The sequence below is a fragment of the Equus caballus genome, chromosome 6 (assembly GCF_041296265.1).
Source record: "Equus caballus isolate H_3958 breed thoroughbred chromosome 6, TB-T2T, whole genome shotgun sequence".
Lineage (NCBI taxonomy): Eukaryota > Metazoa > Chordata > Mammalia > Perissodactyla > Equidae > Equus > Equus caballus.
Window position 1 is genome coordinate 11,570,723 of NC_091689.1, and position 16,584 is coordinate 11,587,306.

At 42.0% G+C, this 16,584-nt stretch overlaps 1 protein-coding gene across 2 annotated transcripts in view; it reads left to right on the forward strand.

The window, feature by feature from the left end:
• SGPP2 (sphingosine-1-phosphate phosphatase 2) overlaps positions 1 to 16,584 on the forward strand; it is a 122,879-nt gene that overhangs the window by 39,373 nt on the left and 66,922 nt on the right. The window contains exon 2 of one of the 2 annotated variants that reach the window (XM_001493041.5): positions 8,812 to 8,970. The exons of the other annotated variant lie outside the window; for it this stretch is intronic. Within the exon in view, the coding sequence (XP_001493091.1) occupies positions 8,812 to 8,970 (159 nt within the window). The remainder of the gene's footprint in view (positions 1 to 8,811; positions 8,971 to 16,584) is intronic. 2 annotated transcript variants of the gene reach the window in all.

Consider the following 16,584-nt stretch of genomic DNA (forward strand, 5'->3'; position numbering starts at 1 on the left):
AATTGTGTGTGTGTTGGGGGGGGGGAGTGGAATTCCTGGATTAAAACTAATGAACCCAAGTTTATAAGACTCCTTCTTGAACATCATATAGCTCTTCCAAATGTCATTTTGATAAGTTAATATAAATGAATCAGAAACATCTGTACTGAAAATCCCGCTGAACACACAAGGGCTTAACAATTAAATGGAAGAATGTTTCGTACAATGTGGTTCAGGTTTGAGCGGATCCAAAGTGTTTTGAAAAACAGTTAAGTTCTTAAGACATTTTGAGAATTTAAAGGGCAGCTGGTTCTCTCACCCCCTTAAAAATGGGAATGGTTATTTCTGTTCTTTGTGTGGACTCCCGTTGCTCTTATTGTCTATGGAGGAAATTCTTCTGGCAGAGGCCCGCATCTCTAGTCTGCAAACTGCTGCCCTACCCTCTCTCTATCCCCTTCTTAGATTTGCCTCCTAAGCAGATATTATGTATTTCAGGCACAGAATTCTAAAAGTGATGACGAGGCCGTGTTTTGTCGAGTTGTAAGACCCGTTTCTGATTCAGGTGGAGCATTGATGTCACTGTGGATCACGGTCTTGCAATTTCGAGAATTTCACAATTTATGTTACTAGTTCTCGCTTGCCGATGGTGCCCAATATGAGAGCTGGCTCTTAAAGACAAGAAAAAGGAGATATCAGATGTTCAGAGGATGCAATGAAATTTGATGGCTTGTCAGGAGGAAAACAAAGCTCAAATTATGGAAAAGGCTAGAATTAAAACTCCACTATAAATAAAAGCCACCTTGCGTTCAGTCCCCTCAAGCCTCACTCTTATTTTTGGACACAGACTGAGGGATCCTGACAAATGCCAGCTAAGCAGACGAAAGTGATTAGTCTGCAGTTCTCTGTGAAGCTCTTTATTTGAACAAGTTGTCCTTCCATTTTATGGACTTTCAGTCTCGCCATCCTGAAATTTTAATCGCCGAGCACTGAGCAGACGTCAGTTAGATCATCCAACTAGTAATTCTATCTGGACTTGAAGATGAAAGAGGAAACCCTCCCGTGTTCTCGTTCCTTCTGTTTTCCCCTTCCAGGAACACTGTCAGTCTTTCTTGGGCTTCCTAAGTAGTCATCGTTTAATTTTCTTTATGAGTTGGAAAATCTTGACTCCCTAAATTTAAAAAATAAAAAAGAGTAATTCGAAGTGATGGGAGCACATTAGTAAACAGATGTGAATTCAAGACAACATGTGTCTGCCTCACCATGGAAACAATGGGACTCCACCCCAATTTAAGATCGGCACTGCTAATTAGTGATATTTCTCCACAAAGTTTAAGAAATCAAAAAACAAAAGAATTAAATCAGGGCTGCTTCCCAGTGTTTCTGAGCCAAAATTTGTTTTAATCTTGCTGGAGTAGATCAAATCGTGCTCTTATTTGAAACCGTTCAGTGACTTCCTATTTCTCCCAACCTAAATTCCAAACCTTGGCCTGAGCCACCTTCTGTTGTTCACTTCATCTCCTATTTCTCTCTTTCCCACCCACCATGTTCCAGCACACAGACCTAGTTCCTGCTTCAGGGCCTTTTGCTAAGTGTTCCCTCTAACCCACAGACTCCTAAGGAACCAGCTCATCTCCCCACCCATGGCTCAGCTCAAATGGCTATTCCTTGGAGAGCATCCCCCAAAACACACATATCACTTCACATCACATTATCCTGCTTTAATTTCATCATTGCACTTACTGCTGAATGAAACAATCTTGCTTGTTTTCAACTTTCCATCACGAAGTGTTAGCAATGAATGAATGGTCTATATACATGTGGCCTGTGGTTAAAAAAAGATTTGCCATTTTCGATTTTTTTCCTTTTCCCCAAAAGAAAGCCCCAGTGTATGGTTCTATATCCTAGTTGTAAGTCCTTCTAGTTCTTCTACGTGAGCCGCTGCCACAGCATGGCAACTGACAGATGGGTGGTGTGCTTCCATGACTGGGAAACAAACCTGGGCCACCAGAGCAGTGAGAGCACCAAACCTTAACCAGCAGACCATCAGGGCTGGCTCTCCATTTTTTTTTTTTTAAATGTTCGGCATTGCTTGGTTTGTACTTGGTGTGTTAACATGCTAGCTTGTGTCTCAGAGTGGCTTGGAAGGAGTGTTTGTTTTACAAATATTCCATCTCTGCAGCATGTAACCCAGTCTTTCAGAGAGAGGTAGTGGGACCAAAACCTTGCAAATTATAGGTTCTATTGAAAGAGGTATCAAGTTCCTTAGATTGGCCATTCCCAATCACTAGGTTCCAGATTAGAAATTCTGGCTGAATACATGCGGAGTATGAGAATCAGAGAGCAAGGCAATGTAGAGTTTTAGTCCTGAATCAACAGCCTTTCAGGGTATCACCCTGATCCTTGAAGGTATTTTTCTGGAGAGGCCCCAGTCTCCATAAACGGCTATCAATCTGGAGAGCGTCAACTGATACCCCTCTTCTCCCACAATCCCAAACTCATAAAGATGTTGCCTACCTTTAAAAATGACCCTGGGCAAGCATGTGCCAACGTGGCAACCCTCGGGAGTTGATGAGAATGAGTATGCAGTTTGAATGTATATTATTGCAGACGCAAGTAGAAATGACAACAAATTTCCCAAGTTGGGTAAAAAAAAAAAAAAATAGGGGCCAGCCTGGTGGTACAATCGTTAAGTTCACACACTCTGCTTCAGCGGCCTGGGGTTCACAGGTTCGGATCCCAGGTGCGGACCTACACACCGCTCATCAAGCCATGCTGTGGTGGCATCCCACGTACAAAATAGAGGAAGATTGGTACAGATGGTAGCTCATCAACAATCTTCCTCCCCAAAAATAAATAAATAGTTGAGAACTTCCAAAAACCATTGATCTCAATGGGATACTCTCCTCTTAGTTTTTGTCTTTTCTAAAGAAAAAAAAGTAAATTGCTGCCTCCATTTTAGTAGAGAACATAAGGACAGATGCTCCTGCCAGCAGAGGTCATAGAACCTTGTTTCTAAGCTAGGATTCTGACAGATGTGCAAGATCCCTTTTTAGGGAAATGAGGTTTGTTTTTCTGTATCATGATGGTCTGAGAGGTTAGGAATATTTTTCAAACTTCATGACTCCTTAACTAATTTTGCATTTGTCACCAAGGAATTTCTGCAAACCCTTCTCGAATGAAGGCAAGGAGCCCAAGATGGCTTGTTTCATTATGCGTGGTCAGCTGGTGGTTTGATCCGGCTGCTATTTCAGTGGGGCATCTCTGATGCATGCCCTTCCCTTTCATACATTCTGTGGTCCAGGTGCTTGGCTGGGCTCAGTTCCCATCTTCAGACTGTGGTAGTATCTTCCATGGAATTCACTAACTTTTCCTTTCCGGAACATGTCACCACATCACCAGGTCTGTTTACCTGTTACTTTGATCACGTTATCTTACTCTTTTAAACTCCCATTGAGGCTTCCTCTAACACTGAGGATTAAATCTGAGAGCCTTACTTTTGTACTTAAAAACCCGTCACTGGGGTGTCCTTGATCCTTGCTACTCATTGAGTGGTCCTTGGGTTGGCATCATGGCAGCAAATGCATCACCTGGGAGCTCATTAGAATTTGCAGCCCGACCCCAGGTGAGCTGCGTCAAAATCTGCATTTTAACAAGAGCCAGGTGATAGATCCAGGTGATTCATATGCACATTGGAGTTGAGAAGCGCTTTCTGAGAAATCCTTGCTGCCGCCATCATCATCCATGGCCAACAGCTAGGTCTTATTGAGAAGTTTCTCTGCCAGGCTCTGAACTGAGTGACTGCATACACCATCAGCAGTATCTAATTTCATCTTTCCAGTGTCCCAATGTGGTATGTCCTGTTATTATTCCCATTTGCAGAAGGGGAAACTGAGGCCTAGGAGATCAAGTCATCGGTGTGAGATTGTTCAGGTAGCAAGTGGTGGAGCAGCCTAGATTCAGTCTAAGACACTTTGCCTCCAGAGTCCGTGTTCCTACCCACCGGCTCTGTGGCCTTCCCTCATCTGCTGTCCAGGTCAGTCCACTCTGTAGCCATTTGTTTCTTTCTCATCAGTCTGTAAAACTTCTCTAAAGCAAAGCCTTTGTGAAGGGAATGCTGCTGTCTGGTGTGTTCTATAAAAGAGTTTGGGTCGTAAAACTATTTTTTGTGTGTATGAGGAAGACTGGCCCTGAGCTAGCATCAGTGCCAATCTTCCTCTGTTTTATGTGGGATGTCACCATAGTGTGTCTTGATGAGCAGTGCTAGGTCTGCACCAGAATCCGAACCTGCAAACCCAGGGCTGATGAACTGGAGTGCACGAACTTAACCCTTACGCCACTGGGCCGCACCATTAAAATTACTTTTAAGTAAGACTGTGCCTGTACCCTGTATAGATTTGATGACTCTCATCCCTAGAGAATGAACTCCTTCCACTGCTTCTAATTATGGTGGATGGCTCAGAGCTGTCCATATGGTCCTCCAGGATATGGACTCCTTTTGGCTCTGTTGTGATAGAAGAGTGTCTCAAACTTGACCTTTGGAAGAATACTTAATATTTACAGCTCTAATCTGAAAAACTGGACATAAGTGATATGACCTTCAAATGACATTGGGCCAGAGTTTATCAAATCCTTTAAAGACCTCAAGGTCGGAATACCTATAGCCTGTGTACTCAAGGCCAAAGCTTACTTATAGGGAGGTGGTATGTGATGTCCGGCAGAGACTAAGGTCAGTGGTTTTCACACTCATTACTGAATTGCTCTAAGGGGATGTTACAGAGAAGGATGGGGGGTGGGAGGTGGGAGTGTTCTGGCCTGAAATAGGGGTTTCCTGGGCCCCTCCTCACTTTCAACGAGTTAGTACAGACTTTCAATCTTATATCATTTTATATAATAGGCCCTGGGATGAAATTTTATTTAATGGGCCTTTCCCTACTTAGAAGTTTTTTTTATATATTGAAAAGCAGCTGAACTAATCCTACTCCATCCTTTGCAGTTGAGGCCATTGAGGTTCAGAAAGTTGAGTTGACTTCCCCAAGGTCGCGCATTGTTTTGGCTAAAAGCTCTTTCTTGTATTCCTGCTTTGAAAGCTCAAAAGCTGGGCTGGCTGCCAAGTCTGCTGGGCATTCGCTCCTCTGCCGTCTGGGTCAAGCTTTATTATAGCCAGTGGCGCTGACCTGGCCATATTTCCTTTGCATTTAGGACTCCTCGGTGTGTGTTTGGAAAACAAAACACTATTCAGGTATTCAGGGGCAGAGCTGAGTCAAGAAGTCATATATTCGCAGTGTTCTTTCTCTTCCATCATGCAGTTAGTCTGTGTGGCTTGCTCTTTTTCCTGATTTATTTATGCATTGAAGGCAGCCTTGCAGAAAACACGGAATACTCTAGTGTCGGCAAAATAGAGCAGCTCTTCTCAGACCCAAAGCTCAGTATCTGAAAACCACATTTTAGGAGGATGTGCATTTGAGGAACTTACGACCAAAAAGGGAAGCTGGCACTGGAAAACTGAGAACACTTGTTTTTTTTTAACTTTCAGGAAAATAAACCAATAAATAAAAGACACAAATGAGAATATCAATGAAGTTTTGCAGTTAGTAATGATGGATATGGGGGTAATTTCCATCTTATCATCCCTTGTTTACTAGAAACTTCTTCATTTGGCTTTGCAACAGATGATAGACATGCTAAGAAGCACTTCATTTCTAAAAGCTTTCTACATACCTAGGTGTTCAATGCCTTCCTGATCTTTTGTCTAAAAATTTAGCTGCTAATCCCTGCCCCCTGAGTCTGTGCCCTAGAGACACGGCCCACAGTCTGGACTGTCTGCCCCTTGTGCGCGGCCAGGTCTACAGAAATGCCGAAGTAGCATTCTGGGACCTGGTTTCCTTTCCATCAGCCTCTCCCCTTCTTCTTCTCCCTGCCATTCACTTCACCTACCATTTCTACTTCTACTAACCCCTGTCTCTTTTCCCTCTAATTGTTCCCGATGGGACCAACACCTACCCTGGAATTGACATTCTTATTTCCAAAGATATAGTAAAGTCATACACACTGAGATCTCCTATAGGAGAAACTCAGATTCTTGTTCTGAAAAGCCATCTACTTAACTGCTTTATTTAGGTATGTATAATTCCCAAGAAGTTTTGAGGCAAATATTGGCTCTCAAACTACTTCATTACATAGACAGAGATGTTATCTGAAAAATCCTTTGGGTATCCTTTTACATGCCGATATTGTGAGTTTCGCCTTTGCTTCTCCTGTCCCTGGGAAAATTTGGAGAACATTTAGCTCTCCCCCAAAAAGGAGAATTCCTGAGGGATTGTAAAAAGCATATTTAGAGATGTTAATTAGTAATCTGTAATACTAAAGCAGTTTGCCGTCACCCTTGACAGTCTTTTCAATTATCTACTTGGATAAAGATGTTGAAATTGGTCTCAGGTAAATGTCTAGGGTAGGGAAATGGTTCTTGCTGAGTATTTATAAAGTCATATAACACTTGAGTACCATGGAATGACACCAGGGTTTGACCCTTGTCAGAGTTTGGGAAAAGTTGTCCTTGTAAAGCTGCAAAGCAGAACAGATTACCAGGTGGGTGGGAGCTGTCAGGTTAAAAGAATTAATCTTTGTGTAAAAAGGAGCTCTTTATAGGGATGCCTCAAGGTCGAGCGTGTTGGATGTTAATTTACAAAACAGAACCTGCAGAGATTGTCACCTTAGGTAATGAGAGAGAGAGGAGTTTGTCACTTATTTATTCTTCACAGTCTCTTGTCCTTGTTTGTGAATCCAGCCATAATATTTTGGCAGAGGTGAAACTGTACCCTTCCTTATTTAATTCATTTTGTGCATTGTTGTCTTTCCTATTTAGGTTGGATCTATTGCCATTCTCTCTCATTTGAATTCCCCTGGAGGTAAAGTTCATCTTGAAGAGAAATGAACTTTCTTTAGTTACATCATGTGCTCACCCCTGACTAGTAACTTTCTCCAGGGTAGTACCATGCACTGCTTGGCTTGAGGCTGAATCTTGAGCTTCCCATGACTGGGTTAGACGAATCCAGATGCAGCTCTGGAGCCGAGGGCGGTGTCAACTACTTCTGAGTCACAGGGCTTTGTGGGGAAGGTAGAGACGCTAGAATAAAATCAAGGACCTCTTAGAGGGGAAAAGGAGAGGAATACATACGTGGGAGACAGTCAGCGGTGTCAAGTACAGACGTATTCTTGTAATTTCCAAGGTCATCTTTTTTTATTCCTTAAGTATAAAAGTACTCTTGGCCTTTTTCAAGGCCTCAAACATAATAATTCATTTATTCTTTTAAAAATTCATTCCCCCAAATTATACTCTTTGGCCCCCCCCCCCCCCACCCCCCCAAATAAGAGCTTCTGGAAGCCAGGTGTCATGTCTGGCTCATCTGAATATTCATGGCACCCAGCACAGCTTCTGGGTCATCATAGGCAGAGAATGAATATTTGCAGAATAAATACATGTAACTTATTCTCTGAGTAATTCCAGGATTCAAGGATTTCAGACTTTGCGTAAAAGAAAACAAAACAATCCAGACCTACCAGAGTGTTGACATAGTCATAGGGCCGCATCTTTTCCTCTCCATTTTTGGTGTTGGCATTTTACTTCGATTATTTTTTTTTATAAAGTTTATGACTACCATAAGTAGCATTAAAATTCTACTTTTTAGATTCATTTAACAGTGACAATGTTTTTGTTTTTTAACTTGTTACTAATTTACTGTAATTTAGGGTGTACCATATTTTTGAATAGATTGTCTGCTTATTGCTGTGTTAACCCCCTTAAGTCTTTTTTTCCCTGCTAACTACCAGGAGAAGAGGGAGGGAAAGGGTGATAGAAGATGGGAGTGGATTTTAGCAGGCATTTACTGTAAGTGTTTCTTACACCGTCTCTGTAGTGGCTTGACTTGAGTAGTCCCATTTAAAAGATAAACTAAAAAAGCTCATCAGCAAATGATTTTTCTAAAGTCTTAGTTATCTATTGCTACTGCAACAAATTACCACAAACTTAATGGCTTAAAACAACACAAATTTATTCTCTTATGGCTGTAGGGGTTGGAAGTCCAAAATGGTTCCTGTTTGGCTGAAATCAAGGTTTCAGCAAGGTTGCATTCCTTTTGGAGGCTCAAGAGGAGAATCCATTTTCTTACTTTTTCCAGTTTCTAGAGGCTGCCTGCATTCCTTGACTCATGGCTTCTTCCTCCATCTTCAAAGCCAGCTGCGTAGCATCTTCAAATTGTCCTCTGACTCTTGACCTTTCTGCTTCCTTCCGCCATTTTTAAGGATCTTTGTGACTACATTGAGTCACCCAGATACTCCAGGATAATCTCTCCATCTCGAAATCATTAATTACATCTACAAAGGCCCTTTTGCTGTGTAAGATGGCAGCATATTCACAGGTTCTAAGGATTAGAACATTGGATTAGGATATGAACATCTTTGGGGACATTATTCTGCCTAGCTCAGTCATAGATCCATGCCATCTCCTAACAGTTTACCTCCCTCGAGTCTTGAGACTTCTGTAGACACAGGAAAAAGATTTTGGCTTTTTTTGTCTGTCTGCTCCTGGTATTTCTGTTTTAGATGTTACTTATTTAAGTTTATGGAGAAGTAATGTCTTCTGTGATTGTGTGGATGAATTGTGGTTAATAGATGTTCAACAAGGATGTACACTAATAGTGATGACACCAGAATCATGTAACGGGAGAGGCACCAGCTTGGCAATAGAGACCTATGAGTTTTAGATGGAGATTTTCAAAACTTGCCCTATGGTGGCATGTTCAACGAACTCACAGTATTCTAACTTTTCTCTTTTAGGCTCATGTACAGAAGTACATTGTAAAGAATTATTTCTACTATTACCTATTCAGATTTTCAGCCGCCTTGGGTCAAGAAGTGTTCTACATCACATTTCTTCCGTTCACTTACTGGAATGTTGATTCTTATGTATCCAGAAGACTGATCATCATATGGGTTGTAAGTATGATTGTTACTTATGAACCACTGCTATTTATACAACAACTGTCTGCTTTGGTATTCAAGTACTTTGCACATATGTTGTTTTGTTGATCACTTAGAGTTGAATTTTTTTTACCTGGTGTACTTTGGAAAAATAACAAGAAAAATTAAAAAGCTATGAAGACAGCTTGTTTTGTTTGCAAAACCAAACCAGCCTGTGGATTTCATGTACTTTGGTGCACACCTTCCTGTGGGTGCATAAAGCTAGAAGAGGGGAGAAGTGATATGCAGAAAAGAGAGGACCTTTCTGAGAACCCACGAAGGGGCGTAAAATGCATCTTCCCCAGAGGCCCGTTTTAGTAAAATTGGATCAAAAACAGAAACTAGAAGCTGTTGACTATAATTCCAAGTGGTATTAAGTGACCAGTCTGTATTCAGTGGAGGCATATATAAGGCAGGTCACCTTCCTTGAGGGAACTTCTAGTGTAGTGGGGGCAGCTGGCACGTGCACAAAAACCCAATGACGATTCCAGGTGACGAGGTAGAGCCCCTTCTCATGTTTTGCTTGAGACCCCATCATTTAACATTGTTCAGGACCAAAGAAGTTCTAATTTTTTTTTTAATTGGGGAAGATGTTGGATATTTGCGAGGCAGCAAGGCATGCTGCAAGTATATAGGCTTTGGGCTCAGATAGGCCTGGGTTCAAGTGCGGCTTGGCCACTGCACTTGTGTGTGTGCCCTTGTCCTAAGCCTTGCCTTCCTCAGCTGTAAAATAGTGTTAATAATGCACATCTCCCAGAATCATCGAGAAGATGGACGAAGTATGCACAGAGCTTGGGGCCTGGCAGGTGGGACGACTCTCCAAGTCGCTACTTGAGCATGATAATTAATGCATCCTGACTAGTCCATGAAGGCGAAGGAGTCTTAAAGATGAACCGGTTCAAAGGTCAAAGACTGTTTCCCTGGGAGAGTGAGCTTCAGGGACAAAGCTGCCAGCATGCTGTTTCTGTAACTTAAGGTTCTGCACTGAAAACAGGTTCAAAAGCGCTTGGTTGTGTGGAAAGGAGCTGGGGTCCTCATGTGGCTCTGCTCAGAGATGCTGTGTGAGGTTAAGCAAGTGACTGCATCACTCCTGGCTTTATTTTTCTCATGTATAGAACGAGTTAGAGTGGCCTTGCTCAGGAGCCATAAACTCGAATGTTCTCAAAGGCAGGCAAGAGAAGTAAAACGGTCAAGTCCTGGGCTGGGAGAGGTGGCGAGGGTGGGGGTGTCCATGAGGATCACAGTGTGGCCACCCAGGGGCACCAGGGAGCAGCTGCCCTCCGGCTCCACCTGTGACTGCCATGAGGCGAAATGGGCCGGAGTTGCCAGAAGGGATTTTCATGTGAAATCTCCCAGTTTTTAAATGTAGGCTTACATTTTTAAAACACTATGTGCCAACTGAACAAAGAATCCTTGAAGTCCAAATGTACGAGGCCTGTTTGAAGTCTCTAGCCTAAAGGACGGCTGAGTTCCCTAGGGTTATGATTATTTGGCCCTGAACTCTTCCTATTTTCTCCTTTGCTCTCTAAAGCTACAAGCCACTTTTTCCTTTCCCCGTCCCTGTCTCCCTGCGAGCCCTCTTCTGAACTCTAGCGTCTGTCTGAAAGTATGATCCAAGAATCTGTAAAAGCATATGCATCTTGCAAAAGGTGAATGTTAATGCAATTGTCCCTCTCCCTTTCTGAAGTCACCTTCCAGACCTGCAGAGCAGTGACATCCATAGGAGCCGTGGGGGTGTGTGGGGGGAGGGGGAACAGGGAGCATTCCTTCTGTTCTTAAGATTTGAAAATGCCTGAAAGACCCATAGTCCTTGAGTTTCTTCCCCTGCCATTTATTTTCTGAGATATAAAAAAAATTTCTAACTTTTGTTGGAAGTTGAGTTGGGGAGTTGAGTGGGGCAAATGATGTAAGGTGCTTTTAATAACCTGGGAGTATCTTATGAGGGGTACAGTCAACTCAAAGCTGATTATCGCCCCCACGGGGGTGGAAAATTTTCCTGAGGGGCAGGGAAGACCTTTAGACCTGATGGGAGGCCGTGGTTAGGGGATTCTCTGATTGTTATCATTGGTGGTTATTTTACGCTTTGGAGTCCTCATTTCGACATGCTCAAAGGATTTTCTGTTTGAGGTAGAATTACCAGCCTTTTGTCAGAGAGTGAGCAAATAAAATCTTTGCCTGAGAAAGGAGAGAGCAACCTCTGAGGATGCAGTTTGTCCTGAACTTTGGAAAATGGGTGCATGGCTGGGTCCACAAGGCCCCCATGCTGAGAGTTACATATTCTGTGTGGTCGGCTGTATCTGTAAGGCAGTGTGTGCATTCCTGGCAGTTCCTGGTGGAGAGAATGGAGGCCATTCCAAGGAGAGAGAGAGAGAGGGAAAGATTGACACATAGAAAGAGAGAGAGGGAAAGATTGAGAGAGAGAGAGATTGAGAGGTAGGAAGAGGGGTGCTCTGAGCTTGGCTGCCGAGGTAATAATGAGAGATGCTTGTTTAGGCTCCAGTGTTAAAGGCGGACGAAGGGAAGGGAAACTCCTGGTGGGGTTGGGGGTTGGGAGGGAGGGCGGGTGGAGGAGGGTGAGGTTCTTCTGGTCAACCAGCTTCCTGCTGAGGCAACCTCTCTCCTGTAACAGATAGCTCTAAATTAGTGGCTGCCTCTTCAAGGGGCAAGGATTAAGAAATGTTAATTACATAAGGGGCGGAGCTTGAAGTCTTGTAACTTTAAACATCTTTTCTCACCCAAAATTCTTTGGAAGGCAACCGCATTCAGGAGTGCAAGCCTCTTGTCAAATTTTACATTAATTTGACAATTGTCGTTGGATGAAGTCCCCACAGGTTTTATTGCCTTTAAAAATCATTTGTTATGTTAGGGATAACTCATGCTGTCTGAAGCAGCTTAGCAGAATTTATGGTTATATGAACTGCTTTCTCGTCACAATCATAATTGTTGCTCCCCTCTATTGTACATCTTTTATTGCTTTGATTGGCATTTATGTTCATTATTTTATTTGATCTTTGTAACAATGGGTTAGTATTATTTTCATCATTTGATAGATGGACATAATAATACTTCAAATAATAGCCATATCATATGTTGAGCGCTTAGTATATATGCCATTCACTGTAATAGTGTTTTACATATTTCTACCTCGTTTCATCCTGCCAGCAATTCTGAAAAGTGATTCTTGCCAGCCCATTTCACAGATCAGGAAACTGACGTATAGAAAGCTTGAATAACTTGCCCAGGATCACATTGGATTAAGTGGCAAAATAGATTTGATCCTGTCCCCTAAAGCCTTCTGTGCTAGAGAGGGTCACCATTGTTGTTCATTAGAGCACAGCTAAATGATATGAAGATCATTCACTGTCGATTTTTTTTTTTAAAGAGATGTTAAAGCTGAGGCTTTAAGCATTAAAGTGACCTGCCCAGTGTTCTCATCTATTGTTTATTTGCGATTGTTGTGTTTCAGGTTTGCCTGTATGGCATTTATTAACTCTATATCCTACTTATGTGTCTTTTATATACCTTTCTGGACAAGTTGAAGGTATTTTATCCCAGAAACTTTAGATAAGCTTTTGATCAATTAGCTGAAAGATATCAAGCAAGTCGTTGTTTCCCTTTTCTGTCACTTAACAAGGTTTTTAGCCTATCCTTGGACTCAACAGAATCTTTGACCTTGGGACAGAAAAGGCGGTGAGTGGGTTATTTAATTAGATGCTCATAAAAGGCTTGTAGGTAGTCCTTCAGAAAGAGCCCCAGTCCCACCGAGTCATTATCTGATCTCTTGACTTCCATTTTGGCCTGGTGACAGCGCCACCAAAAAATAAAATAAAAGCTTTAGAGATAGTGTTGCTGTGTCTTAAAAAGGTTAGAGGCAGTTTCATCGAAACTCCATGATGTTCAGCTTTGTAACATGAAGAAAAATCTCACTCACTCTTTGCTAAATAAAGTTATTCTCCATTTTGTTAAATAGCCATGCAAATATTGATACCACAGCTGATCCTTGGAGGGTTCATGTTTTCTCCGTTCTTATGATATTTTACTTATGTATGTCTCCTTTCATAGATGTTTCATAGCATTCAAGATGAGATGCAAGAAAAAATGAGAAGGTTGATGAAATAAAAATTAAGAGGAAAACAGATGGAATAGGAGAGGAAGGCCTAGTCGAAAATTAAAGGTAGCTTGCCGATTCAAAGTTGAGCCATGAATTTGCTTTTAAACTTTGTGTTGACCAAACCAAAATGAAATTAGATTATCCACTAGGAAATAACAGGCTTATTCCTAAGAGAGGAAACCTTTTCCTGACACATAGGGTTGACAGAATCGTTAAGGCCAGTGATATATATTGCTAAGTTATTTCTCTAGAACTCTTGTTTGCTTTGAATACCTCTATCACCTGTGCAAAAGTACTCGTTTAGACTGTTTCCCATAAACTTTGTGTGTTCTCATTTTCTAATCATTGCTAACTTAGCCAATGAAAAATGGTATCTCAGTTCATTTTCATTTCATATATTTTTAGTGAAGATCAAAACATTTTTCAGATTTTTATTAGCCGTTGTATTAAATCTTTTGTGAGTTGTCAGTCTGCCTTTTGAGTATTTTTCGAAAGGGCTTTAATTTTTTAATTGATTTTCACCAGTTGTTATAAAATGATATTGAACTATTGACTTTCCATGTCTCAGAGGGGATGTGTCTTTATACATAAGATTTGTAGAAGTTCACGTCTTTGAGAAATGGTGTCATCAATCATGACCTAAGGAAGTCTTTTGAAATTGAATTTCAGTGCTTTTTCTTTGCCTCTTCTTCTTCTTCTTCTTCTTTTTTTTTTTTTGCTGAGGAAGATTTCACCCTGAGCTAACATCTGTACCAATCTCCCTCTATTTTGTATGTGGGTCACTACCACAGCATGGCCAGCAACGAGATGTGTAGGTCCACACCCAGGAACTGAATTTGGGCCACAGAAGTGGAGTTCGCTGAATTTAACCACTAAGCCAGAGGGCTGGACCCTGAATTTCAATGTTTTCATGCTGGGTATTCACTTTAGTTTGGCCATAGACCTCACCACTCCATCTTGTCTTACCCTTTGTGACCTCTCTAGCCCATTTAAGGCATTTGAATTTGGGACTCCAGTCTTTAGACACTTATTGTTTCTGGCCTGCTGTTTTCCTGGCCATAAAATAGCTTACTCAGGGGTGACCAGCCCTTAGAAAACCTTGTTCATGCTGCCTGAATTTCAATAAGGTTAAAGTTTGTCTTTGAGTTTTTTCTTGCCTTTTTTCCCATTTGTAAAAAAACTTCTAACCTAACATCAAAAGGTATATTTGCCACCATTCTAACCATATCTGGTTATTTTTAAGTAATTCTTATCATATCCCAAACTTTCTTACAGTTTGTCTGATTGTGTTGAAGGCCCTGGTTGCTTCTGAGGGTTCCCAGGCAAGGTTAACCTCTCTCCTAATAATTCATGGCTTTTGATGATTTTCCTGATTGGAAGCAAGGAGTGTATATGGGGAGAGAGAAAGGGACCATTTCCACCTCCTTCTGCAGATTTGAGGTTTGGTTCTGTCATACCTGAAAGGGATACCAGGCTGATGTTTATAGGTAGTGATTTGTTTTCCAGAAACAGAGACCCACTCAAACTAGCTCAGGAAAGGGAGGATTTTTTGTAAGGTAACCAGGACTCCCATACGAGCCAGGACCTCACAGGAGCTGATGTCAGGGAACAGTTTGGTTATTTGCTGCCAGTCAGCTGTGACTCCACGTTATCTGCTTCTTTACCACCTGTTGCCAACTGATAACTTGTCAACTGTCTTTGATTCAATTTTCAAGACAGTCTGACCCAGCTTATTGTGTAGCACAATTCCATCCATCTCGGGCCAGTGCATACATTGGCCGTACTTGGTCCAAACAGCTGTGTGGAGCGTGGGGATAGACAATTAATTGGGGTGCAGAGCCATGAGCCAGGCTGGACTATCAAGACTTGGACTGTAATCCTATCAGGGAAATCTTGCTCCAGGGACTTTGTGATTCTGGCCTGCAGTGTCCATAGCTTTAAACTGAAAGGACCCCACTGGAGGATCCTTGAAGGCGTATAATGTGGTCATGAGTCTTCTTTGTATATTTGCTATGTGGCACTTAAAAGAGGTCCATCCATGACATGGAGTGAGTAAGAAAAGAGCCAAAGTTGGGCGGTATAACATTAAAAAATAATAATAAATAGAAGGCATGTCGTTTGTTTTGCAGACTGGACTCTAAGTTGGCTTTATTTATTTTGTCTTCTGTTATGAATCCCCTCAACATTGGACAGTACATTGGAAATGCATATCAAATCCATGGCTAAATAATTGTTAGATTGCGTGCTGTTTTGTATTCAACACGATTAAAGGAACGCTTTAAAAGAAAATTCTTAATTGCTTGGCAAATATAAATTCCATTTTTTTTGTAGCGTCAAAGTCCTGGGGATAAAGGAGCCATAAGGGCCTTTTTGCAGGCCCATCTGTTCCTACTCTTCCAAGTCAAATAAACAGGCTGGAGAGCTCGACTAAAATAATGGATTTCACATCTCAGTTTCTTTTCTCTCTTTTTTTTTTTTATTCTTCTCCCCAAAGCTCCCCAGTAATAGATATATATTCTAGTTGTAGGTCCTTCTGGTTCTGCTATGTGGGACACCACCTCAGCCTGGCTTGCCGAGCAGTGCTAGGTCCGTCCCTAGGATCCAAACCAGCAAAACTCCAGGCTGCCGAAGTAGAGCACACGAACTTAACCACTCGGCCACGGGGCCAGCCCCTCTCACATTCTAATTGTTGAAAGCCAGCTAGGTGATACCTACAGTATAGAGCAGACCCCAAATTTACATTTAAACTATGCCTGTGCTCTTGAGGGTGTTGAACTGCTGTAGAATCTAGGGTATGATTTTATAAAACAGACCCCATAAATTGGTTGAGGCAAACTTTGTGATAACATGTCAAAATGGAGTCGTGTCTCTTTGGATGTGGGCAGGCTGCCATCTGGCTGTCTCACAGGGGAGCCTGGGAGACCCTGTGAGGGAGGAGAGGGAAGAAGCCTGCCCCATCCCTGTAATTCACAACCCTTAGACTAGGGTCAATTTTAGTGCCAAAAGATGACTTTAAATGTGATTATCTCCTAATCCTCTGTTTAAGCCACTACCACCATTCACTTCAAAAGATTGCCCTGCTTGTTAAATTGGTTCTTGCCTGAGATTAATGAGTCTTGAAAAGGACTCAACAATGGCCAGATTGTAACCCTCAGCTAACTTGCATTGAATGAAATAGAATCAGGCGTCAGGATTCTGCCCGGTTCCTCTGAAGTAGAATCTTGTAATTTAGCCCTAGTTAAATATTAAGTCAATGTCTCTAGGGGGGTGGTTGTGCAAGCTGTGTTTGTTTGGTTTTGAAACACAATAAGGAAATGTTTTGGTTTTAGTGTAGATTAAAAAAAAAAGAGCCTGAAAGCCGGGCTCGTGTGGTGAACAGATAGATCTGGATGTCTCCGGTTATGACCATCCTTACCTGAAAAATGGTCCTCCCTGCCCTGTCTCTGTCATGATGATCACTGGAGGATGTGCCCGCATTC